Source organism: Ambystoma mexicanum, chromosome 12 (genome assembly GCF_040938575.1).
Source record: "Ambystoma mexicanum isolate Mex_15411 chromosome 12, UKY_AmexF1_1, whole genome shotgun sequence".
Classification (NCBI taxonomy): Eukaryota; Metazoa; Chordata; class Amphibia; order Caudata; family Ambystomatidae; genus Ambystoma; species Ambystoma mexicanum.
In genome coordinates this window covers 595,297,738-595,323,037 of record NC_090936.1, presented here as the reverse complement: position 1 = coordinate 595,323,037, position 25,300 = coordinate 595,297,738, and the positions used below count along the sequence as shown (strand labels likewise).

At 47.3% G+C, this 25,300-nt stretch overlaps 1 protein-coding gene across 2 annotated transcripts in view; it reads left to right on the top strand.

Annotated features, from left to right (window-relative positions):
* Nucleotides 1–25,300, top strand: part of PITPNM1 (phosphatidylinositol transfer protein membrane associated 1) — an 875,847-nt gene that overhangs the window by 589,877 nt on the left and 260,670 nt on the right. For both annotated transcript variants that reach the window (XM_069628971.1, XM_069628972.1), the window contains exon 13: nt 8,809–9,005. In XM_069628971.1, coding sequence (XP_069485072.1) covers nt 8,809–9,005 — 197 coding nt within the window. The remainder of the gene's footprint in view (nt 1–8,808; nt 9,006–25,300) is intronic.

The window sequence follows — 25,300 nt, the reverse complement described above, 5'->3', positions numbered from 1 at the left end:
CTGGGCCTTTGTTTGCTGACCTTGCCCATCTGGCTGACTACCACAAGCTTTCGTGCTCATGCTCCAATGGCCCCTCAATGGAGGCTCCTTAACATATCTCTGATTGTATGCCTTCATTTGATCTTCCTCTTAATTGAGCCCAGACTGCTTGACGTAGTGGATCTGTTCCTCTGATGCTGTAGGGCTCCTACGCGGACCTCTGCCTATTTGGCAGACAACCAAACCCACTCCTCAGCCTACCTCTGCAGGCTTCAAACATCTGCTGCTCTGAGCCCACTTCCACACAGATCTCATGTTGGGGGTCTCCTTACTCATCTTTGGTTTCATATTTTCGTGACTTAAGGTTCTTGTGCAGACTATGCCCATCTACAATGCTGTTGACGGGACACTCTTCTTTGCAGTCTTATCCTGAGGAGTACTGAATTGAAGCTTGCGACTGGAATTCTTAGTATGGGTCCTCTTGTTTCTCTGGAGGTCTTCAGAGCTTGTTCTTTCCTACATAGGCCCCATAGAACATTGGAACTTGGTGGCAATTGTTTCTATAGAGGCCTCTGAGCCTCAGTAAAAGTCCTGTTGTACCTTGTGAACTACTGTAAATATTTCATGATCCCGTCAGAACATTATCATGTGTTTCTATATACTGAAGTCATTTATTTTTTCTTACCTGTAAATATTTTGGGCTATTCTTTTTTGTCCAACTTTACAGTTATTATGTCGACATCCCATTAATGTGTATTTATCAAAGTTGTTTAGTATACCTTTAAACCAGCTCTCATCTTTTGAAGAGATGTCTAGACTGCTCATCCATACTATCACTTGGAAAGTAGGCAACTGTAAGCAACCTGTAAAGCAAGTAGGTTGATATAGCGAGCCCTAGAAAAGTCTTCCTAACAATAATCTCCTTTGAAGCTGCTCCTTTGCATAATCTCCAGTGGGTTCTCAAGTGTCCTGCTTTTCTGCAGAACCTCTTCAACTCCACCAGAACCAAAGCTGTCAAACGAGAGAGTGGGACTGTCACGGTTGCCCTTTGACTTTGCAAGGTTTTAAAGGTAGCACAGCCTGTGGTCATGTTTTTCAGACTGCAGACCTATGAGAATGGGCCCCATCTTTAACTGTTGGCTGTACGTAATATTGGTGGGTATGCCAGTCCTACTCAGCCAATTGGAATATGTCCAACTTTCACATGAGATAGTAAGTCCCGGTTGAACATATATTGACCTGAAGGCCCCTCTTTTTATTACTGACTACCGGTTATTTAAAATATCCTCTTGGCATTGGACATTTCTGGCAACCTAAACTGGTAGGGCAGCATGAATTTTGAACACTGAAATGACTCTTCATAACATTTAATTACATGGAAATTGCATTAAAGATGTATACTTCGGTTTAGGAGTCCGGGGGCGCATGAGAGCTGTGCCAAGATGGCCACACTTATGTGAGCTCCCGGGAACCTGCCACAAATCTGTTTAAAAATCCTTCTACATCGAGGTTGATTTACCACGAAAAACTCTGGGGGCAGTGCTGGAGGTGCCGGGGTCAATTGCTGGGCCGCCTTTGAGCTGAGCTGAGCCGGTTAGCTGAGATCGCTGTGAGACCGTGGCGAGGCCCGTAGCACCGAAGTCACCACGGCCCAGGAGGAGGGCCGTGGTGGGCGGCACTGCAGTGCTCGCATTGAGGCCGGGGGCTAAGGCAGCCAGAACCCCACGGCCATGATCTAGCAGGGGTGAGCGCCACAATATACTTTCCCCATATTGTATACTCAGGGCGGGCAGCAGCTAAACCACTCAGGCACTGTACAGGAGATTGAGTAAGGCACTGCTGGTAAGAAGCGCGTGGAGGAATTAGGCGGAGACGAGAGGGGCTAGTGGTCGACACCACATCCACGGACCCCAGCGTGTTGAAGGACGGAGCAGAGCAACTAACAGGAGTACAACCGTGATCGCTTTCAAGGCTCTTGGCTTTGGTGGCATCTGGCAAAGGCTCCCTCACTCTGCACGGTGTGAAATGGTCCGTGGTCCATGCTGTGCTGCGGCCTCCTGTGATCAGGAGCAGCAGGCCACATTATGAGAGGAGTCTGTACTCGGGGAACAAAATCAGGAAACGTCACTCTGTGCATCCGGAGGCTTCAAGAGTTAAAGAACTGCGGAGGGGGAGACCCAGTGTTTATCTACTGCGCCGAGGCGTGAGCCCGGGAGTGACAACAAGAGCCCCTGCATTGAAAAAGCAGTCTTGGATCCCGGCCCTGCGCTGTCTGCATTCTAGAGGACTCAACCTGTAGGAGCGGGCAGGTGTTGCTTTGTGGAAGGCAGCGCTTGGATAAGTGGGCACGAATAGCGGGCAGTGTGGGGGGAGAACGCTGGTACAGTCGCAGAGTGCTGGGGGCCTCATACTTCAACTGGCAGCAGCCAGGCGTTCTCCTGAGGTGGTGTGGGCCTGCAGGCTGAAGTTGCATTGTGCTCGGCTGGGGATTGACCGGCATGACTTCCAGAGAGTGAAGCTGATCTTGGGTGACTTTGTAGAAGTGGATCTGCGCCCAGCACCACAGAATCCGTGGTTCCCGAATAATTGCAGCGTGCAATACAGATCTGAGTGGCCCTACAGGATCAGAGAGGCTGACACAACAGAGGATATACGCCTTGGGTTGAAGGTCTGCTGCCATTCCCATACCAATGGGGGTGGCTCCTGCAGGGTGCAATCACTACAGAGGAGAGACTGCAGAGTGTTTTTTGCTCCTTGATAAGTCCTAATGCAGCTCACGGTCTCATAGCTGCCAGGGTCAAAATGGGGAAGCACAAGAAAAAGCAGTCCAAGCTTCCATATGGCACCCCATCACAATCAAAGGCTGCAACATGGGGAGCACAGGAGGCTTATGAGAAGGCTGTGTAGAGGATGGAGCCCTCTCTGGACACACTCAGAGACCTAAAACGCATCCTGACCCAGCTGCAGAGTAGCATTACTTCACTAGACAACAATATGGATGCATTTGCCTGTAAGGTTGATCATATGCAGATCCGGCCCAACAGGCATGGTGACAGGTTGGATGAAGTGGAACAGCGTCTCTCCACGATGGAGGATGGGTCCTCTGCAACATCTAGGGAAGTGTCCCAGCTGCGGAAGGCGGTCAGGGAACTACAGGAAAAGCAGGATGACTTTGAGTCCAGTTCCCTCCGAAATGATCTTAGGAAAAGTGGGGTCACGGAAGCTGCAGACAGAATGCCCATGGAACAAATGGTGGAGGCGCGGCGAAGGGAGGCACTTGGGGAGTATAGATTTTCCTCGGCCTTTGTGATCGAGAGAGCCCATCGCATTCCAGGTGGGCGTTCCTCAGTGCCGGGAGTGCCGCCCAGGCCCTTCATCGCTACACTCCTTAATTACTGCAATAGGGACCATGCATTGCGGCGGTCAAGATTACTGGGGTCCCTCAGCTACCACGGTGACCAGATCCGGCTTTTCCCTGATTTTTCAAGTAAGGTACAGGCATCGCAGAAGAACTTCCTTGAAGTAAAGAAAAGACTTGGAGATAAGGGATTCATGTATGCCATGTTGTTCCCAGCGCGCCTGTGTGTTGAACACAATGGCAAAGCCCTGTTCTTTCAAACCCCAAAGGAGGCGAGTGACTTCCTTGGCATTGCTGAAAGTGGAGTCGGATCGACAAATGGTAGAAATGGTCGAGGGGGGCTTCACCCAGAGACCCACAGTGACACTTTGGTCTTAGTGCGGCTCTCCAGTCTTGCTGCTTTACATTACATTTTAAGGTGTGATCAACCATGGCAGGTGGTGGTGGCTAAGCCTCTGGAGGCTGCCATGCTTCGGCTTCTGGTTGCATTGTGGGATGGGTGGGGGTTATTACTGGCAGGTTGGGGTTGTCAGTGGTTGTGGGTGGAGTTGGTAAATTTCAGTTGATAGATTGGGTGGGGTTGGTTTGGTTCCGTCTGCACACACACTCCTGGCCCCTAGTTACTCCACTGTGTCATTTTGAGGGGAGGGCTTGGTGGGAAAGGCAATGGCGGGGTGAGCTCTGGTCCGCCTGGGATTGGGGACTTCTGGTTAAGTGTGATGTGGTCCGATTTGTAAGCCGGCGGAGGCACTCAGAGCCTATGACCCTTCAGGGCTTGAATTCCTTAGCAGAGGGGGGCAGGAGGGTGGCTGATAAGGGGGTTACCTGTATGACGTGGAACATCAGAGGGCTGAACTGTCCCTCGAAAGCAAGAAGGGTCCTGTTGTACATGCAGAGGCACCAGGTGGATATTGCTCTCCTTCAAGAGACGCACCTCTCGCCAACCAATGAGTCTGCCTTTGCCAAATCCTGGGGCTATCACAGATACCTTCTAGATATTCTCGTGGGGTATGTTTAATCATAAGGAGCACAGTGGGCTTTCGTTGCACAGAGGTGGTGAGGGATACAGAAGGGAGGGCTCTGATTCTTACAGGACTTAATACAAGGGAGGGGTTTCACCTTGGTCAACTATTACAGCCCCAATATGGACTCGACCAAGACCATAGAATTTATCGAAGAACACCTTAGGAGGCATCCAGGGAACATGTTATGCTGGGTGGGGGACTTTAATGCGGTCATGTGTAACTTGCTGCATAGATCGGGGGGTCACAGCAAGGGATTGACTAAGGCTACAGGCAAGCTGCTGCAGATTTGCACCAATGAGAGCTTGGTGGATATATGGAGGGCACGTTGAGGCACAGAAAGGGGTTACACATTTAGGTCTTCTGTACATGGGTCGGCTTCTAGGCTGGACTTTTTTCTGGCTTCCACCAAGGGATCTGGGTGGTTCTCGGAATGTAATATCCTGGCACACATGTTTTACCGACCATGCTCCAGTGGTTGAAAAACTCTTAATCCAAGGGAAGTGGCAAGGGGGCAGGAGCTGGCACTTTAACGAGACACAGTATTCCCCAAAGAGGTGGAGCAGGGTGTGCTTAATTTCTTCCAAGAGAATGAAGGCTCAGTATCTTCTTATTCCACGTTGTGGGAAGCCTTCAAGTGTTTGATAAGAGGTTTGTGTATCGCTAGGGAAGCAGGAATTCTTAGAACCATAAGGTCTGAACTGGCCGCTAGTGAGACTCAACTGAAGGATTATGCATCGGGACCAGCATTCCTCACAGGTGAAGATATGCAGGCTAGATTCCAAGAGGAATTGGGATTGTTTAGGGATGCCGCTGAGCGAGAGGTTAGATTTCTTAATAGGTCTGCGACGGTGAGAAGATATGGGGAGGAGCAGAGGACAGGGACTATACTGGCCCGTTTAATTAAAGCTGAAAACTCACCAAGCGGGGTGACTCACAGACAGATGAGCGACTAATGGGGGCATTTGTAGACTATTACAAAGCTTTGTACTCATCCAGGTCCACTGTGGGACCGGGCATGCTAGACTGATATCTGGACCTGGTGGGTCTCTACTGGCTGGCACAAGAGGAGAGGGAATGGCTGGGAAAGCCCTTAGCGGAACAGGAGATCCATGAGGCAATCAAATCTCTATCAGCTGGTAAGGCTGCTGGCCCGGACAAGCTTACAGCCGACTTTTACAGAGCCTTTGCAAGTATTCTGGTCCCTCACATTTGTATGTAACAACAGGCACTCCACGACGGCGAGTTGCCCGATTAAATATGCAAAGCTGTGGTTGCCCTTCTCTTAAAGCCGGGGAAGGATGCAGAAAACTGTTCGTCCTATCGCCCGATCTCCCTAATAAATCTGGACAAAAATATCTTTGCTTGAGCGCTGGCCAATAGACTTGTCCTGATAATGCCCAGAAGTGTAATGGCCAATCAGGCAGGGTTTATTCCTGTGCGGTCCACATCCTATAGGCTCTGCAGACTCTTTGGTCTCCTCTCGGTTCTGGAGCAACGGACCTCAGTGGTTGCGGGTTGCGGCCCTTCCCGATGTCGCAGGTAGTGAGTGGCCATTTCTCTTCACTGTGCTGCAGCATATGGGGATGGGGAGGATTTCATAAGAATGGTTTCTTGCTGTACACGGGCCCGGTGGCACGCCTCAGGGGGAATGGTAGGCTCTTTGCCACTGTTTAGATGGAAATAGGGACACAGCAGGGGTGCCCATTGTCCCCCCTGCTATTTGAACGTACAGTAGAGCCCCTAGCGGAAATGGTACGTTCTTGGCACTTGGATAAGGCAGTTCAACTGGTCATACATAGATTTGCGATTTTGCTCTATGCGGATGATTTAATCTTCTTCATCACGGACCCAGCAGCGAACCTAGTGCCCGTCATGAGGGACATTTTGATTTTTGCCCGCTTCTTAGGGCTTGATATCAACCCTACCAAGTTGGTGCTGTTTCTCCTGACCAACAAGACTGTGAGGTTTCAGGATGAGTTTGATTTTCAGTGGCATCCCCACAATACCCGCTATCTTGGGGTAAAAGTGGCTAGATCACTTGAAGTACTTTATCAGGAGAACTGGGAGATGGTTGAATTTGCCTCTGTCCCTTTTTGGTCGTATTTTATTAATTAAAATGGTAACATTACCCAGATTCCTTTATAGATTCCTTAATGTGCCCCTATTAGTCCCCGCAAAATTTGTTAAATCACTTAATTTTATATAGCAGGGAAAGCAGGGTCGAGTGCGTTGGGATAAATTAGTTGCTCCCCTGACTTGGAGGCATATTGAACTACTGCGCAGGCATCGTTCCTGCCCTACTGGTTTGATATGAAGCCGGACCGGGCTCAGGTGCATATCGAGAGGGCAGTGGTTGCTCCATCGCTCTTGAGGGCAGTGGTTCTTACCTTGCCGCAACAAATCACCAGGGCGCGTGATATGGTTGAACTTACATGCAGCGCATGGAAACGAATAGAGGGCAAACCAAGCGAAGAATTACTGTATTCTCCGCTCCTCCCTATTAAGCATGTACTGGGGATAACGCTCACGGGCTGAAGGTCTTCGTCTAAAGTATGCACAGGTTGGGTTTAGTATGTTGCCGGGATCTCTTTCCAAATGGGCAGTTCCTGACGCTGGAAGAATTTAAGGCCAAGGGGGAGGTGTAAGTGCTAGACATTTTATTTCAGGCTGCGAATTGGGCTAAAAGACATTCACTGACTTCCCTCAGGAGCCTCCTGTTGCTCTGGTACTACACGGGATGATCAGCACAGGGACTAGGTCCAAGCTGATCTCCAAGCTATACTCCACCATAATTGATAGGGCCGCATGGTAGGTTGAAGACTCTCGGGTTAAGTGGAAGGAAGCACTGGGGGTTCCCCTTTCGGAGGATGTCTGGAGATACTGTTGCATGCAGACACAAAAGGTGGCTAGCAATAGCAATTTTAAGGTAATAGTTTTACCTAAATAAGGAGGATATGCGTAGGTTCTTCCCTGAGTCGCCAGAGTCGCGTCAGAAATGCGGTGTCTCTCCAGCAAATGATTTGCCTCTAGCTTGGACATGCCCCTGAATACATTCCTTTTGGGCATAAGTGTTTGAAATGGACGAGGGATTGCTTGTGTAGGGGTAGTCCATACCCCATTGTAGCACATGTCAGAAATCTTCTGGGACTGTTGTTACTGTTGGCCTAAAGGAGGGTGGCTTTGGTGTGGGGTAGGGGCCGCCCTCCTTATATGCCCAGTGGAGGTCTGATATCACACACTGCTATGAGCTGGAGACTATGGAGCTATGGTACACACTGCTCGAAGCCTATGGACATATGGGGTCCGTATGTTGCATATTTACTGTTGATTAGCAACAGCATGTCTGGGGGGTCTGAGTGCTAATTTGCTTCTCATGTTTGGACATGATTTGTCTAGTCTCTCCTTGGATGTATTTATTCCTATACTTTCGGTGGGGTGATGCTGTTGTCAATGGGGTAGGCATGTGCTGAATTGTTTTTCGTTATGTGCTAAGAAAAAAACAATAAACATCGTTTTTTCAAACAAATGTATACTTCGAGAAGATAATGTTCTATTTTTCATAACATCCTTGTGGTGACATTACACTGTCCACTCTGCTCTTAGCTACTTAGATGTCCTGTCCAATCGGTTATCCAGCAAAAACTTGCAGAAAACCCTGTTGCCTAGCTGTGGGGGTTAAGTCTTCTCACCCTCTGAACACAGGAGAGAAACTATCCTAACTGCGCATACAGAAATGAAAGGCTGAAACAAAAAGGTTAATTGAATAATGAAGGTCAGAAATGTAAATCTAGATTTTTGGATGCCCCATTAAAGTAGCTTTATCCTCCGCCATCCCAGGCCATGTTCATTAGCACAGGGAAAATGAAAACTGTGTAAAACAAATGCAAAACAGCTTGCTAACCCTCATAAAGCTAATTCAGATAGGTCTCTCTATGCATGCAGGAAAGGACTTCTCTCATCACAGTGAATCAGCAGGTTGCCTTTTCCTCATTCTGTGGTGATTTCCTCTCCAGTTCCATGGCCTGTCCTCCTGCCTTCTAGCATTACATTATTTGCTCATCCTACTAAATGATGTCCAGGCTTGCTGATGTCTTTGAAAGGCTGGCACAGCTTGGATGGAGTGACCCAGGCCATGTGCATACCTAACCTGTGGATGACACTGCCATCACTTAGTCAACCGTTTTTGATACACTTGCCTTCATGGATAACTTCTATTCTCTGCACTTAGTTCTCCCCTGCCCCGAATTAAGATAGCCTCCCTTTTGTGTCTCTGAGGTGAGATAATGTGTATCATGTAGACAAACAGATTTACCACTTGAACATAAACTGTCTCCCACATCCATTGCATGTGAACAAGTCCAGTGAATAAGTTTTGCTAAGCCATTTGGAAGAGAGAATAGGCGGCCTTGCTCTCTTGCTTCTAATATTTCTGGTACCTCTTTGTAGAACATGGACCTGCTCTCACCGGGGGCATACATGGGGAAGGACCCGCTCGCTGATGCTGCAGATCCACCCGGACGTAGTAGCCCTGAACAGACAGCAGGCTTGACTGATGGCACAGGGCTTATGCTGCCACGCAAGCGCAGTGACACCTCCACACCAGAGATCGATGCCAACAGGCAGCCTCCAAACTTTACCAGCAGGTATTGTGAATTGCAGCTTGTAAGGATACACGATGTGGGGAGTGGATAGAGGTAGTAGCAAACCTGATAATTGAGCAAACAAATTGACATCTCTGCTGGGATTAAGTGTGAGGGATTGTGGATAATGTAGAACCTTATCTTCTGGTATCCCAAGTGATGGATTGTGGGCATTGCATACATCCTCACATTGTGAAATGGGCAAGCATTGTGCTTTCTTTACATGGCCTATTGATGTAAATCATGCTCCTTTTCAACTTTCAATTTCTCAACATTATTTAATTTTAGAATGTTTTTGGTAAAGGGGAGATGTAGGACAATTGTATCTACAATGGGCTATTTGCTGCTAATATCCACATCATTGTGATGTTTCTTGCCTGCAGTATCAATACATAATTTGGGACTAATCTGCATGCATCCGATTTAACCATTAAGAGAAATAGTTGTCTGTGCTAGAATACAATACTCTGAAAAGATATCACCATACTCGTTCCTGTTTGGTTTTGTTTATCAGGTTTCCAAGGTTGCAATGGAAGCATGGCTTTTTATTGGTGGTGAATTACATTGTGGTGAATTACATTGTGCGGTTCTGTCAAAAAAAGTCGAGCTTACGAGTGCTAGAGAGAAACAAAAATAATTAGTCATATTCTTGCATCCTGTTCTCTTTGTTAATGCTTGCAGCGGCTAGCAGTGTAGGAACAACTTTCTCAAGACGTGCTGTTAAAGGTTACCGAGAGATTTACTGTGTTACTGTATTCCTCCAAGCATCTGCCCTCTGCCCCGCCTGTGTCACCAACTGACTAGGCCTCAATCTCTACCATTTCTTACACAAACCGTGTTCACTGTGAGTCTGTTTTTTGTTAGCTTCTGGTAGGTTGATGCATGTCCATTCTGTGTTACACTTGGGCATTGTTGTCCTTTTCATTTGTATGTTAGCTTTTGAAACAAAAACATGTGTTACTTCCTCCTGATGTATTTTCCTCTATAATATTTATTCTACACTATAATTTTGCACTGTCAGCCCATGTCTTAGAAGGGTCCGCTACTGGAGATACCCATCGACTGTTGCTGGATGCAAGTTGTCTCCTCTTAGTAAAAGGGATCCAAAACCGACTAGGTTATTGTAATTTTCAAAGCCTACCATTACCAATGTGAGGGTAGCACCCTTATGTGAGGGCTCTAAACCTGCCAGTTAAGTGCGGTCTTCCTGTGTTTGTATGCACTTATTAGTACCTCACTTAGGGAAAGCACCTGGTAAAGTAAAGAGGATCTTTTTTCCCATTCAGAATTGGAACATGTGTTACTGATCCATACCAGATTAGAGCCCTGTGGGGCAGATCCCGCTCTAAATAAATCCCCTATCAGGGTCAATAAACTTATGTTTGAAGCCTCTGCATTGAATCTTGAGCTTTAGCCCATCCAGGCATTCTGGTACAACACTATCATTAATTGGCATAAACTGGAACGGTCATGCTGGGGTCCATGATAATTATACTTAACTCCATTAGGGAAAAAACAATGACTGTGTAATGGAATGCCTTCCTCTTCTGACCAAAGCATCAGGTTGGCTGCTGAAACACACAAAGATAAGTTGGGAACCACACATTGTTATCCACAACGAAAATCTTTATAAAGTGTTTTGTTCATATGAGGGACAAATGCAAGAGGAATACTGGCACACTGCTCTGCAATTGGTTCAGAGCATTTTCTTGTATTTCAGCCATTTGGATGTAGAGGTGTGTGTCCCTAACTCATGGAGTCAAATGTACACAAGGTTACTAAGGACTCCTTTTGTGGGAGCAATTATTTGGTCTGAATTGTCTCCTGATTCGACGTCTCATCATTGCGAGGCTAGTCCCTCTACTGAGTTCAGGCCACAGTTATGAAATGGCATTGTGATCCTTTTTCGAATCCGGCTGAGGGCCAAATCTCTACAGGAGTTGTGCACTTATTCCTAGCACTGCTGCTTAGTATGATGTCACAAACTGTAACGCTCACCTGGTATCCACGGGGACGTCACTCAGCCTGTTCTGACCTCTTACGACCTCGAACCCTTCCCTGGAGTCTACTCGACTGGAGACTGGGCCTGAAACACAGGATTGGTAGAGTTTAACTCGCTATTGTCTCTGTGTGCTTGAACCCCTTCTTCCCCGGGGTCCAACCCTTCCCTTTGATCCACAGCTCACCTTGTTTTCTTGTAAAGTGTGCTCTCCGTCCTGCTTTCAGCGCAGGGGCGCGTTGATTGATGCAGGCTCGTTGCTGCCTAGTTACGTCACTGGCAAGAGTCCGACAGGTAAGTATAATGAGTCTTTTGAACAGTTTTCTAACTTCATTCCTTTCCTTCCTTAGATGATGGCCGGCGTCCGGGGATGGCGACGTGCTGCTGAGATGAGTAGCACTGAAGGTGAGTGAGAGCGCGATGCGACCCTTTCGTATTTGTATTGAACTGAGTTCTTTTTCTGTGTCTTTTAGGTGCCGCGACGTTTTCAGCGTGGATGCCGGTTATGAAGAAGAAATGCGGTGAGTAAGCGCGGAATGCGGCACCTCTAGATGTTTCCACGCTAACCTGGAGTGTCTTTTCCCTCTTGCAGATGGATGAGAAGTTCCGGAGACAGAGTTCCCCCAGAGCGGCTGGGATTCAGGTAAGCGTTTGAAGCTGGTGCAGTCTTTAAAAATAAGCGAAGATTTGCTGAATGTTTACTAATGCCTTTTTTCTGTTCTTTTCCCTTTTCCTTAGGAAGCGGCATTCCGGGATGGGAATGACACCGCCGAAGATGCCCACAGAACAGAAGAAGCGATCAATGACGGGCAGAAGCGCTGCAAGGTAAGGCTGTTCCTAACGGTGTTCTTGTTCTTGCAGGAGCTGAGCGCAGAAGAAAGATGCAGGCATACTGGAGGCCCATCCGAAACACGGTGGGTGTCACGCTGCAGGTGCAGAAAACACAAAGCATGTTTCTCAGCCTGGGCGCGGCTTAAATAGTCTCTGGGTATCCCAGTTGTCTCTGGGCTGAACCACACCCAAAAGACTAGACTGCACATGCAGTTCTGGGAACCGAAATATGTGGGGGCATCCATCTTGTCCCAATCAATGCACTACAAGTCCAATTCCTAATGTTATCCTATGGGAGTGAGTGAGTCTGGTGCCACAAGCGCCAAGTCTGACTCCAAGTGGGTCTTTGGAGGGATGGAGAGGCCCTTGAGGGGGTTCCATGTAATAATGTCGCCACAAAAATCTCGCCATACAAAAATATCACCGAAAAATGGTCGTTTTTTGTGGCGACATTATTGCATGGAACATGCGGGGGACACCCTGTCGCCATATATATGGTCACCCAAATAATATCGCCACGACATTTTCCCGGCCATATTATTTATGGCGACCATATATATGCCGGTATTATTACCTGATACCCTTGAGGGCCATGTAGGTGATCGTGGCCTGGCTCCAGCCTGACATCTTGGAGGGCTGGGGACATGAGGGGCAGGAATCATGACAGCACCCCCCACCCACCCCAAGGCCCCTCTCAAGGTGGCTCTTCTGTCTGGTCCTGGTTTGTTTGGATGGTTTTGATGAAATCGTCTAAGCAATCGAGGTGCATGGATGTACTCACAAGGCTCCCATGTCCTGTCTTGTGGACCATACCCCTTCCAGTCTACTAAGTAGTATAATTTGGATCTGACGTACTTTGAATCCAGGATGTCCTCAACTTCTAATTCTGGCTCCCCGGCGATGACTACTGGCTGTGGTGGAGTTGCTACCCGGGTCCCAGGTTGAACAGGTTTAAGGAGAGACACATGGAACACAGGATGAATCTGCATGTTTGACGGCAAAGCTAGTCTGACCGCCACAGGATTTATCACAGAGGTGACAGTGAATGGACCCAGGTATCTTGGACGGAAAGTTCGGGTTCCTTTAATGGACACGTGTTTAGACGCCAGCCAGACTTTGTCTCCCACTTGGTAGTTGGGGGCCTTTGCTCGGTGTTGATCAGCAAACTTCTTTTGGCGATTCTTAGCTTGAAGTAGGTGTTCAGCTGCCCTTTTAAAGGTTTGAGAAATTGTCGTGTGCAAGGTTTTGAATGGTCGTGTGCAAGGTTTTGACTGCTGGCATTTCCAGGGTTTTAGGAACGTCCAACTCAGAAGTACGTGGGTGCCTGCCATACATGGTATAAAAGGGTGTCTGCCCAGTGCTGGTGTGTAGGGAATTATTATAAGCATATTCAGCTATCCATAATAGGTCGAACCAGCTTCCTTCAGCTTGGTGTAACATGCAACACAGATACTTCTCGAGCGTCTGATTTGTCCTCTCAGTTTGACCATCCGTTTGGGGATGGTGACTGGTGGATAGGCAGATGTCGATCTGGAGAAAATGCTGCTCTATGGCCCAGAAGTTAGATCCGAATTGAGTACCTCGGTCTGAGACTAAAACTGAAGGAAGCCCATGGAGCCGTACAATGCCTTCAAGAAATACCTTTGCCAGAGTGGAAGCATTTGGGAGCCCCTTAAGAGGAATGAAATGTGCCATTTTTGTAAATAGGTCCACGACCACAAGAATAGTGTTAAACCCTTGACTGGGTGGTAAGTCAGTAATAAAATCGAGGGACAACGTGTCAGGCTCCAGCCTGACATCTTGGAGGGCTGGGGACATGAGTGGCAGGAATCATGACACAAACCCATATTTTGGTACAGCATGAAACATGCTGCAAGTTGCTGGCCTCCATTTTCTTGAAGCTACTAGGCACCTAACAGAAGGAAACCAATTATACTAGTAATATTATTAAATGTCTCAGGGTCTCAGACAAGAACTCATAATTAAATTTAAAGTATTAATTACAAAAATATATATAAAGCAATAATTCAATATAATGTTGTTAAAACAATTTCATACATCAAATTAAATGGGAGAGGGGTTAGTCAGTGCACTAATACACATCGTCCTCTACCCACCAAGGTGTGCGATTTTATAAATGGACACAATTTTGTAAACACAGACCGGTAACCCTAAAGGTGTTTACAATTCCAGTGACATCCGTTCCAAATGATGATAAAATGTCAATACCTTTTCGACATCAACTGGATTATTCTCAGAGCAGTCACTGCACTGTGACGATTATCCTCAAACTGAAAGTTAGAAAATAACATTAAACAAAAATCTGTCCCAGCGATTCCACACTTCGGCCTTCATCAGGACACCCATGAATTCTTCGCAACAGATGCACCCCTTTCTCTCCTTGTTGAGTTAAGACAATGTTGGGCTTGACAATGTGTAAAGACATTTGTACATAGTGGTAAAGCTACACACAATTTAAAGACCCCGAAACAAAAGCACTAACCTACAGCATGATGAATAAATAATCAAAAACAACGTACTGAATTATTTCCATGTCTAATAACACGTCACCTTATTGCTCTGCATCAATTAGAGCATCTGCGTCTACTTGAACCTGTCATCAATTTGGTATCTCCACATCAGTATCAATATGAAACAATCCGTTATACATAGACCCAAAAACTGACACTACTCTCAATAATAACCTAATTACCACACTGTCTATGGCGGGAGCTTTTAGTGTAAAGTTATATCCAACTAGATTCTTCGTGAAATGAATATGGCACTATGGAATCAAATGGCCACCAGCGATTCTGTTTGTCTGCTCAAGCGTTGCTGCTTTTATTGCCCTACCCACTGTTAATTCCGGCATTGGCTCTCCTGCAAAACAAGGCAAACCCAGGTATTTACCACAGATGGACCGAGAGTACAAAGAACACATATCAAAGGAGCTCCCTCTCTAAACAAAAGAATTGTTTAACATTGCACAATGTGAACTATATCAATGAAAGAAACTAGTAAAAAGTGGAAGTGGAAAAAAGATATTTAATCATTACAAAGCAAGCCATGTTAAACAGAGAAACATCAGACAAACATTAAACTCCCTACCTGGCTGCACCTTCTGGAACAGCTCCTAGTCCCTACTCTCTTCGCCACCGCGCTTTGCTCCACCGTGACTTGATAGTGCCAATACCCCACCTGTGCCACTAACTGGAAGCACTGCTCATTTCACCCCATTAACTTCATCTTTATCTTTATTGTGAAACCTGTATGACCTTATCTACCTGGCTGCACCTTCTGGGAAAGCTCCTAGTCCCTGCTCTCTGCGCCACCACCACCACTGCGCTTTGCTCCACTGTGTCTCTACAGAGCCAATACGCCATCTGAGCCACCAGCTGGAAGCTCTGTGCCCATATCTCCACAGTAACTCATCTGGATCATTATTGGGATACCTGTAAGACCTTATCTATCTGCCATCGCTGCTCTCCCCGTCCCACCTGCTCCTCCTGGTCAGCTCCATCCTACTGTCACCATCAAGGGCAAAGCCATCCAGTGCTCATTGGCCTACTCCACAGCATCCTCTGCACTTACTCCCCCTACACCCTCCTTTCCTCACTTCAGCAGCTACCAGTTGGATCCATCTGTCGCGCCTACATCTTGACTCGGAACTCTCTGCAGAGAATATCCGCCTACATTCCCACTCATCATCCTCCGTAACTACCACTGCGGTGTTACTCTGCCCAAATCCCCTCTACCCCACCTGTTTGGCCTGCTTCCTCGCTCCCCACTGCCTCTATCTCCTGCCAGCACATTTCCTGCCACTGTCTGGTCCCACTGTGCCCTGATCCCCAACTCTCCCACACTCTCTCTGCTCCCCCTCCACGCATTATCCCTTAAAGTCTCTCTTATGCACTCCAGTGCCCATACTGCAAGTGCCACCTCACTTCTCTCGCCAGCTCAAGCTTCCACCCTGTCAAGCGAGCATCAAACTTCTGCTCTTCTACTACGCCTCCTCCTACTACTCCATCAGGCATGCGCGACCCCAACTACCACTTCCCTCCACTTTCTCATCCTACGCTTCCTCATCCCACACCCTATTCCACTTCCTGGATCTTCCTCAAAACCATCTGCCTCATCATCATGACCATCTCCACATTCAACCTCCACTCCCCTACCCACCCCCGATCGACCCAACACCCATCTATCCCAACTCGCCGCCCCAACCTCATCTATTCCCCTATCGTTAAACCCTCCAGCAGCATCAACATCGCCCTGTGGAATGCTAGATCTCTCTGTAACAAAACTGCTGCTGTTCTGAATCTGTTTCTACGGCTAAAGCTTCATTTCATATATATCACTGAAACCTGGATCCCCCTTTCAACTCTACAGTACCTGCTTCTCTCACTTCCCCCTCCTCCTCCTTTACTCATGTCTCCCGCTCTTCTGGCTGTGGTGGCTGCATCGGTCTTCTCTTTCACCCCAAATGCCTTTCTACCCCCTGTCCTACTTCTTTCCCTGCCTTTTTTTGAATACCGGTTCAAAACCTTCACCTCCCCCATCACTATATTCTTTCTAATTATTTACTGCCCACCTGGCCCCCTCACCTCCTTCTATGATGACATTGACCATCTGCTCTCCCTCATCTCCCCCACCCCCAAACCCCTAACTGTACTTGGCGACTTTAACCTCCATCTTTCAACCTCCCACCAAACCTCCCCCCTTTTATCTATTCTCGACTCCTATCTTCTTACCCCCCTCCCTACTTCACCTACACACTCTTCTGGGTCCACTCTTGATCTTATCTTTGTCTCCCTTCCCCCCCTCCTCGGTCTCCACCCTCACCAACTATCTATCCGACTATGCTCTACTCTCCTTCTCCCTCACTCCCCCTGTCTCTCTGCTCGCTCCCCCTCTTCCTCCATCTCTTTCTCTCGACGGCACCTCTGTAACTTTAACCACTCCCACTTCTGTGATACCTGCCCCTCCTCCCTCCCCCCTCTCACTCACTTTTCTTCTCTCTCTCTCTCTGCAAATGAAACTTTATCCACTCTATCCTCCTCCCTCTCCTCCAGTCTTGACCAACTATACCCTCTCTCCCCCATCCGCCCCGCCCGCAAACCCGCCCAACCCTGGCTTACCCTCATCTTCTGTCAATGCACGGCTTTCTCCGATGCCTCGAAAGTTGCTGGCTCAAACACTGCTCACCAGCCAACCAAACCTCCTACTTCTCTTACCAATCCCTTTATGATACCTGCATCAGCTCAGCCAAACAATCCTACTTCTCTAACCTTCTCCACTCTCAATCTTCCCAACCCCGACAAATCTTCCCTTACTCGTCTTCTCTCCACTCCCACCCCTGACCACTCTACCTCCTCTCCTCTTTCACCCTCTGACTTCGCAGACTTCTTCTCCTATAAGATACTTACCTTACGCCAAAACATTCTTCGCTCCCTCTCTTACTCTCCCCCTTCCCCTTCTCACTTCACCCCATCCTCCTACATGTCTAATTTCACCCCTGTTTCTCACTCCGATGTTTCCCTCTTCCTGTCCAAAACTCACCCTACTGCAGCCTCCTTTGATCCTCTACCCACCCCTCTGATTCCCAAAATCTACCCTCTTCTCATTCCTTACCTCACCTTTCTTCAACATCTGTCTCAATACCGCATCAGCCTTCCAACATGCTACTATCATCCCCATCTTGAATAAACCCTCAGCTAACCCCCTCCACCTTTCGTCCCATCTCTCTTTGACCATTCCTCTTTAAGCTTCTTGAAATGCCTAGTTTACTCCCAACTCTCAGCATTTGTCTCCAATCTTTCTCTCCTCCCCCTTACTCAATCCGAATTTCACCCCAAACATTCCACTGAAACTGCTCTCACCTCCGTTCTTAACTCCCTCCTCACTGCTCATTACTCCAAACACTCTTCCGTTCTCATTCTCCTCGACCGCTCTGCCGCCTTTGACACTGTCGATCACCCCTTACTCCTTGACACTCTTTCCTCCTTTGGTCTCGAAGGCTCAGTCCTCAAATGTTTTTCCTCCTACCTTTCCAATCGCTCCTCTGCTGTCTCTTGGGGTGGCCACTCCTCACCCATCCACTCACTCGACTTTTTTGTTCCCCAAGGTTTTGTACTTGGCCCTTTCCTCTTCTCACTTTACACCTCCTTTCTAGCCCCTATCATCTCTTCCTTTTGTATCTCTCACCACTTCTACGCTGACAATGACACCCAGCTCTTCCTATCCTTCTCTTCCTTCACTCATGATATCCACCTCAAACTCTCTTCCTGTCTCAACGCTATCAAAACCTGGATGTCCTCCCATTTTCTCACCCTAAACACTGACAAAACTGAAGTCTTATTCCTTCCCGCCAACACAATTCCTCCTCCCTCCCCCCTCCTATTTCCCCCTGTTCTTCTTCCCATATCTGCCCCTGCCCGCAACCTCTGCCTCCACTTCGACTCTAACCTCTCCTTTACTCACCATATCTCTCTCACCTCCCGTGCTTGTCGCTACCATCTTTACAATGTTCGCAAAATCAGATCCTCCCCCACCTTCCACGCCGCCGAACTAATTTTTTCCCTCATCTTTTCTCGTCTCTTCTACTGTTCAGCTCTTCTCTTTGGCCTCCCTGCCTCTCATCCTGCCCCCCTCAAATCCCTCTACCATTCTGCAATCCGCACTCTCTGCTCCGCCTCTCCTCATGAATCCATCTCCTCTTCGCTTTCCTCACTTGGTTGGCTTTCCTTTCACTCTCAACTCAAATTCAACTTTCTCTGTCTTGTCTTTAAATCTCTTCATGATCTTGCCCCTCCTTACCTTTCCTCCCTCCTCTCTTTCTATTCTCCCTCTCGCCCCCTCCGCTCTGCTGACCACTTCCTACTCACTGTCCCACCCTCACCTTGTGCCCCTTCCCGCGTCTGTTCCTTCCAGCTCCTTGCCCCACTACACTGGAACTCTTTACCTCTCCCTATCCGCTCCATCTCCTCATACTCTTCTTTCCGCTCCTCCTTAAAATCCAACCTTCTTCTGTCTTTCTCCTGACAGCTCTCTACTACTTCCTCCCCTCTTTTTCCCCTAACCAGGTTTTTAATCTAATGATCGCGGCAAATTGTTCTGCATACTGTTCTTGGTTATTTGACTCATGACTTGTATTTTATTGCTTCTAATGTATTCATGTTTTATTTAAAGCGCTTTGGCTTAAAGCGCTATATAACATTTAATAAATACAAATACAAAAACACTCAGACCATTCCGTCTACAGACAAAGCATTTAATCTAAAGACAAACCTAATAATTGCATTTTTAGATGCAAATCTAAAAAATAGTGTAATGATATTGCAGTCATAACTTCACTTATTAATATAAGAATACTCCAAAAACAAATTCTGGGCCTGATAACTACAAGTTGACACGCACTGTGTGTAGGTATTGTAGAGGGCATGCTCTGCTGGAGTTGTTGAAGGTGTCATTTCCTAATTTGCAGAAGAGGATCGAGCTGCATTGAGCTGTGCGAGGAGTTTTGATGAGAATTACTGGTGGCCATGGTGGCTGGCTGCAAGCTTGTGGATGGCAGTGGGCTATGGGCTCTTGCTCTCCTGCTTACTACTTTTGTTATTGCTACTGTTACCACACTTTGTTAATGTGCTTCCTGTACAAGAGGCTATTGAATGGGTTGTCTCATTTATAATAGGGAAATATCCATTGGACAATCTGAGGGCTAATGAAGAATGAAGAACAAAGAGGCTTGTTGCAGAGACCTGATAGTTTTTACCTAGTGTTAAACTATGGGGTGAAAATGTGCCTGACTGCAGACTGTGGAATGAGATATAAGCCTATGTTGAGACCACATTCAACTCTTATAACTAATTGCATGAATGCACTGTTGCACTTCATTAGTCTTTTTTTTTTGCGTGCGTCAGAGTTGCCCTGGAGCCTGACAACGGAGCGTTGGGTGTTCATTGAGCCCCAGTTGAGCTAATAACTATACATTTGCTTTGTCATACTATTGATTTGCTGAGCTTTGGTAGAGCTAATAACTACATGCCAACATTGAACTGTAGAACTTTGTCTGTTCCCATTGAGGCATAGTAGCCCTGGAATTTGCTGTTGTGGTCTCTCTACGTCAAGGTCTTTGAATGCTTGCTTTTCTCCCTGACATATTTTTGCTCTGTGGTGTATTTATTAATTTTATTTTTAAGCTGCCATCTTCACTGATGCACTTTGGCCTGCACTTCCCTTTTTTCACTGCAAGTGTGGATTGTGTTGCCATCACCCTCGATGTCTGTAGGATAGAAGAGTCTTGAGCCCAAGGGTCATGGGACTGTTCAATAGTCCATGGGGGATATCCAAATACATTTGACTTGGGAGTCTTGGATTTCCCACTGAATTGCTTGATAAAGTGAATTGGTGAAATGTATGTTTTCCCTCTCTAATCCTTCACTGTTTGAACCAGCTAGTAGCGACTCTGATATTCTACTGTTTCTTATAACCATGCAAATGGGGGAGGGGTGGAGTGCAGGTAATCAGGAAGTGCATCCAAAGGGTGTCTCATAATTGCAGAGAGAGGGGCCTGTACATGTAACAGATTCAGACCACAAGTGCTGGGGGAGCCAAGAGGCAGTGTGAGGTGCAACTGGACAGGCAAGGACCTGGGCCCAAGTTCAGAGGGTGGCCAAGTGACCAGTGTGTGGAACAGACGGGTCATCAGCAGGGGAGAGAAAGCATATGCAAAGAGGAAGGTCTTAAGTTGTTTCCGGGACTGGAGATGGTTCTGCTCAAGTTTGAACAAGGCAGGGATGCTGTTCCAGAGGGATCGCCCAGCTGAAGAAAGAGATCTGCCCCTAACTCTCTGCTTGGAACAGCGACCCACTCTCAGAGAGTTGGAGGTGGATGAGTGGAGAGCTCGAGATGGGAGATACTTAGGAAGAGAGAGTTGGAAGTAGTGTGGTCCCAGGCCTCAGAAAGCCTTGTTGGCAATGCAGAGTGTCTTGAACTTGATCCTTGCCGCCAGTGGGAGCCAATGAAGAGATTTCAGAGCTCGAGAGATACGATCCCTGGGATTGAGGCCAAGGACAGGTCTCACAGTCCTGTTCTGGATTAGTTGTAGAGGACGGAGAGTAGAGGCAGGAATATTTAGAAAGAGGCTGTTGCAGTAGTACAGCCTTGAAAGGACCAGAGCTCTGGAGACAGTGCGCTTCTGGAGGAAAGGAAGACTACCTCTGATTAGGTGCAGCTGATAGTTTGACTTCCTAGAGACGTCGGAAATGTGAGGAGAGAAGGAGAGGGTGGAGTCGAAGATGACCCCAAGGTCCTTAGCCTCACAATCTTGCTGAGGTGACAGACAAAGAGATTGAAAATAGCCGATCAACTTGTGATTCTTTTCGGATGTTTGAGAATTTGGTTGGATGGAATTTAATGATGTGTTTGAGACTGAAATACAAGTTATAATGTGGAGAGAGAAAAAATTAATGATCTATGGTTTGATAATGATGCAATGGTGAAGAAGCGTATGTTGGTCCAGATGAGAGCTGCCCATGGACGCCTGGACAGTAAGGAATAAACTGTTACAAAATAACCAATGGTAGAAGAAGATTCTCATAGTTCAGAAGCGAACTTCCCTCTCATAGTTCAGAAGCGAACTTCCCTCTGCAGCTTGAAATCTAACGTTGTTTTGGAGAATATTAAGTGGGTCAGTTACTTCTTCTTGTTTAGTTATCCTGCTTGACCCTTAAGGAGTCTGTATGCGAGAGTCAGGGTCTGGGCCCCATCACCTGCTACATAATGTGGTTACTGGGGGTGGCATGGGGAAGATACTCCGGTCTCTCCACAACACTCAGGGGACTGGCTTATGGTTCCACTATGGGCCCTCTGCGAAAACAGAATTAGACTATCTGGTTGAAATCTGCGGACCCATTCAGCTCCAGGCCATGGTGGTTTGCCCAGTTTTAATACCAAAGCTTACCGAAATAGAATACATCAGACTTGCTACTACCGTAGAGCAAGAGCAGTGGACCGCAAAGCAGACACAAATTTCTAATTATAATTGGTTATTTATAACACGCTTAATACACAGGAGGTTTCTAAGCGTGGACTCGGGGATTGAACCTGTGCTGCTTCGCCTCGTCTTCCTTCCAAGGTGAGTCCTTTGCCCCTGAGCTATCCTCTCACCGGCTCTGCTCACTTTCCTCAGCTTGTGGGTGCTGTTGTGCATGCGCGGTTCTACCAACTCCAAGATGGCAGGCTGCCTTTTATCCGCTTGGTCCAAATTGGCTAAAGTGCAAACAGTCACATTAAATACACGTGGAGTTGTGAATCCTAGGCAGAAAATCAAATCCCTAAATATGGAGAATGATCACACCCATCTGCAAGTCCTTTCCGCAAGTTGAGCCCAGGGGGAGGGAAGGAGCCACTATGAAAACCCATACTGGAAAAGGAGTAGGGTGGGAGTTTGAAGTAGCAGAGAAACTGATATGGGAGAAGTTGAGTTGCATGGGGAGGGGAGACAACAAGAAAGGGTGAATGAGTTGGAGGTAAAAGTAGGGACAGAATAGGTCGGAGACGGTGAGGAGAGGGGAAAGTAAAAAACACCAGATGAGAAGAAGGCATGGAAGTTAGGAGTGGCAGTTGGAGGAGAAGAAACAGGAAGTGAGAGAGGACGACAGCCCGAAGTCCCTTGAAGTCATAAGGGGGATGGCAGACAGAGAGTAAGGCAACACAAGCCTATCTGTTATCTGGAGGGGGTGGGAGGAGGAACCAAGCACATGGCAGAATGTTGATGAGGTTATGCAATGGCCAGCTCGAGGTCTTTTGCAAGGCCCATAGACGTATGAATCTGTTTGACAAGGAGTGGAACAAGACTGAGTTGGAAGGATAAAATGTTCAGGACCCACAGGAAGGGAAGTGAGCCAGCCCTTAATCGGACACCTAAACACTGTCCTGCCCTGTCTAGCCTCTGTGACAATTTGATATCTGCTCAAGCAGAACATCGAGCTGCAACAAAAGTACTTGAGCCAGATGTGCAATGCAGATTGTTAACATGCCCTTTGATGGCACACATTTATTTGGTAACGAGACTGACGAGAGCCTGGAGAAATTGCAGACCTCTAAAGCGGCAGCAAAGTCCCTTGGTGCTGCTATTAGACAGACACAAAACCACCACACCGCACACCTTAGAGGGGTAGTTCCTTTCGCTTTTACAATAAAATCAAAACATAGTCCATAGGCGCCCCTCTGAACAAAAGTACCAACAGCAACCCCATACACGGGTTTCAGCCTTGTTGTACCTCATCAGTGAGGTGGAGCTGTGCCTCCCTGAGCACAGTGAGCAAGGGGCTCAAGACATTCTGCAGATGGTCACCAAATTCCAGAGTGTCCATCGTCTCCCGGCCTTCGACTTTCTGAGGTTGCTCGGCCTCATGGCATCCTGCATTGTTCTGGTTCCAGAGGCGCACCTGCGAGTGGGCTCTCAGGACTCAATGGTCTACATTTTCAGGCGGGATGTCAGACCGCCTTCAGGTTCCAAACAGTCGCTCAGGATCTCCTGTGGTGGGCCTGTGAGGACAACATTTTGAAGGGAGAAACATTTTGGCAACCATGGGCGGAGATAAAGGTAGTAACGGACGCCTCTCTCATAGGGTGGGGAGCACATACCAACGACCTGACAATCAGCGGTCTTTGGTCTCCATCAGAGTCCAAACTTCAACCTTGTTGGAGCTGAGGGCAATCGGACTATCGCTGAAGGCCTTTCTGCCCTATGTACAGGGAAAGAACGCCTTGATAATGACAGACAACACAGTGGCCATGCACTACCTCAACAATGTAGGGTCACTACCACTGTGCAGAGAGGCAATGCAGCTCTGGTACTGGGCAATTCAAGAAGGAATCTCCCTATCGGCAGTTCACCTAGCCGGAGTGGAGAATACAGACACTGAGTAGCCAGAATACATTCCCCCACGAGTGGGAACTAGCTCAGGAAGTCCTTCAAGAGATCTCGGGAGGATATCTCAGGGGTAACGTGCTCACGTTGGAAGCAAGACGACACAGAGCAACACAGGTTCGATCGCTGGTTCTGCACTTAGAAACCTCTTGGTATTAAGCGCGTTATAAATAACCTATCATATCATTATCTTGCAGCTCTCTCTATTTTGAAGCGCTCCTCTGAAGAGGTTTCTTTGTTCAAGATTCCCCTTGTGATACAATTCTTAAAAGGATTGACAAATACATTTCCACCAGTCCCATTTCAAGTCCCAACTTGGAACCTCACCTTGGTATTGAGAGGTCTATTCTGTGCTCCTTTTGAGCCTATCCATACCTGTACTTTAAGGTTATTAACATTAAAGACCATCTTTTTAGTGGCCATTACATCAAGCCGAAGAGTGAGAGAACTTCAGGCCTTGTCCTACAAGCCTCCTTATACAATCTTATATGAGGTGGTCCTTAAGGTGAAACCAACCTTCTTGCCTACAATTGTGTCTGCGTTCCATTTAACTCCGAAAATAATTTTACCTTCATTTTATCCTCCTCATCCTGAAAAGGACGAGGAGAGATTACACAGGCTTGATCCTAGGCATGCACTGACATTTTACATCTCCAGGATGTCTAAGATAAGGCACGATGATCAACTTTTTGTATGTTACACAGGCCACAAGTTGGGTATGGCAACCTTGTCAAAATGGATTATTTTGGGAATATCTGAATGCTACAGATCAGCAGGAAAGCAGGAAAGGATTCCCCGGAGGGTCTTAGAGCTCATTCAACCAGGGGCATGGCTACCTTCTCTGCATTACATAGGGGTGTCCCAATTAGAGATATTTGGGCGGCCACATGGTCATCCGTACACACCTTTACCAAACAATCTGGACTCTTCCTCAAGACGGGAAGGTTTATTTGCAAAGGCAGTGCTACATTCTGTGCACACAGACCTGTGAAGTAACTCCTAAATTATTGTGAGCCTGAAAATTCTGACTCCCTCCTCCAGGAATACATACACTGCTTTGGGAGTTTATCATAAGATGAGGAATACGTGGGAGGGCACAATCCATTCAAAGAACAAGTTACTTACCAATGGTAATGTTCTTTCGACTGGATTTTCCTCCCACGTATTCCTCATCGCCCCTCACAACCTGCCTCGCAGTAGAATTTTCTATGTGATTGCATCTTTGCTCTTTCAGGAGAAGTAACTGTCGGGTGTAGGATATCCTATACATGCTTTAAAAACAGAACTGAATCCAATGGTTGCTGGGCACGCTTTATACCATTGATGACGTCGACATCGAGACGGAGGCCTCAGAGGGACATCCAATCAACTGACATCGATGCGCAACGCCTTCTGCTGGGAAAAATTCCAAAGCAGCTGATGCTGGATATGGAAATATCATAAGATGAGGAATACAGGGGAGGAGCATCCAGTCGAAAGAACGTTACACTGGGTAAGTAACTTGGTCTTCTCTGTTATTTTTCCCCAAACAGG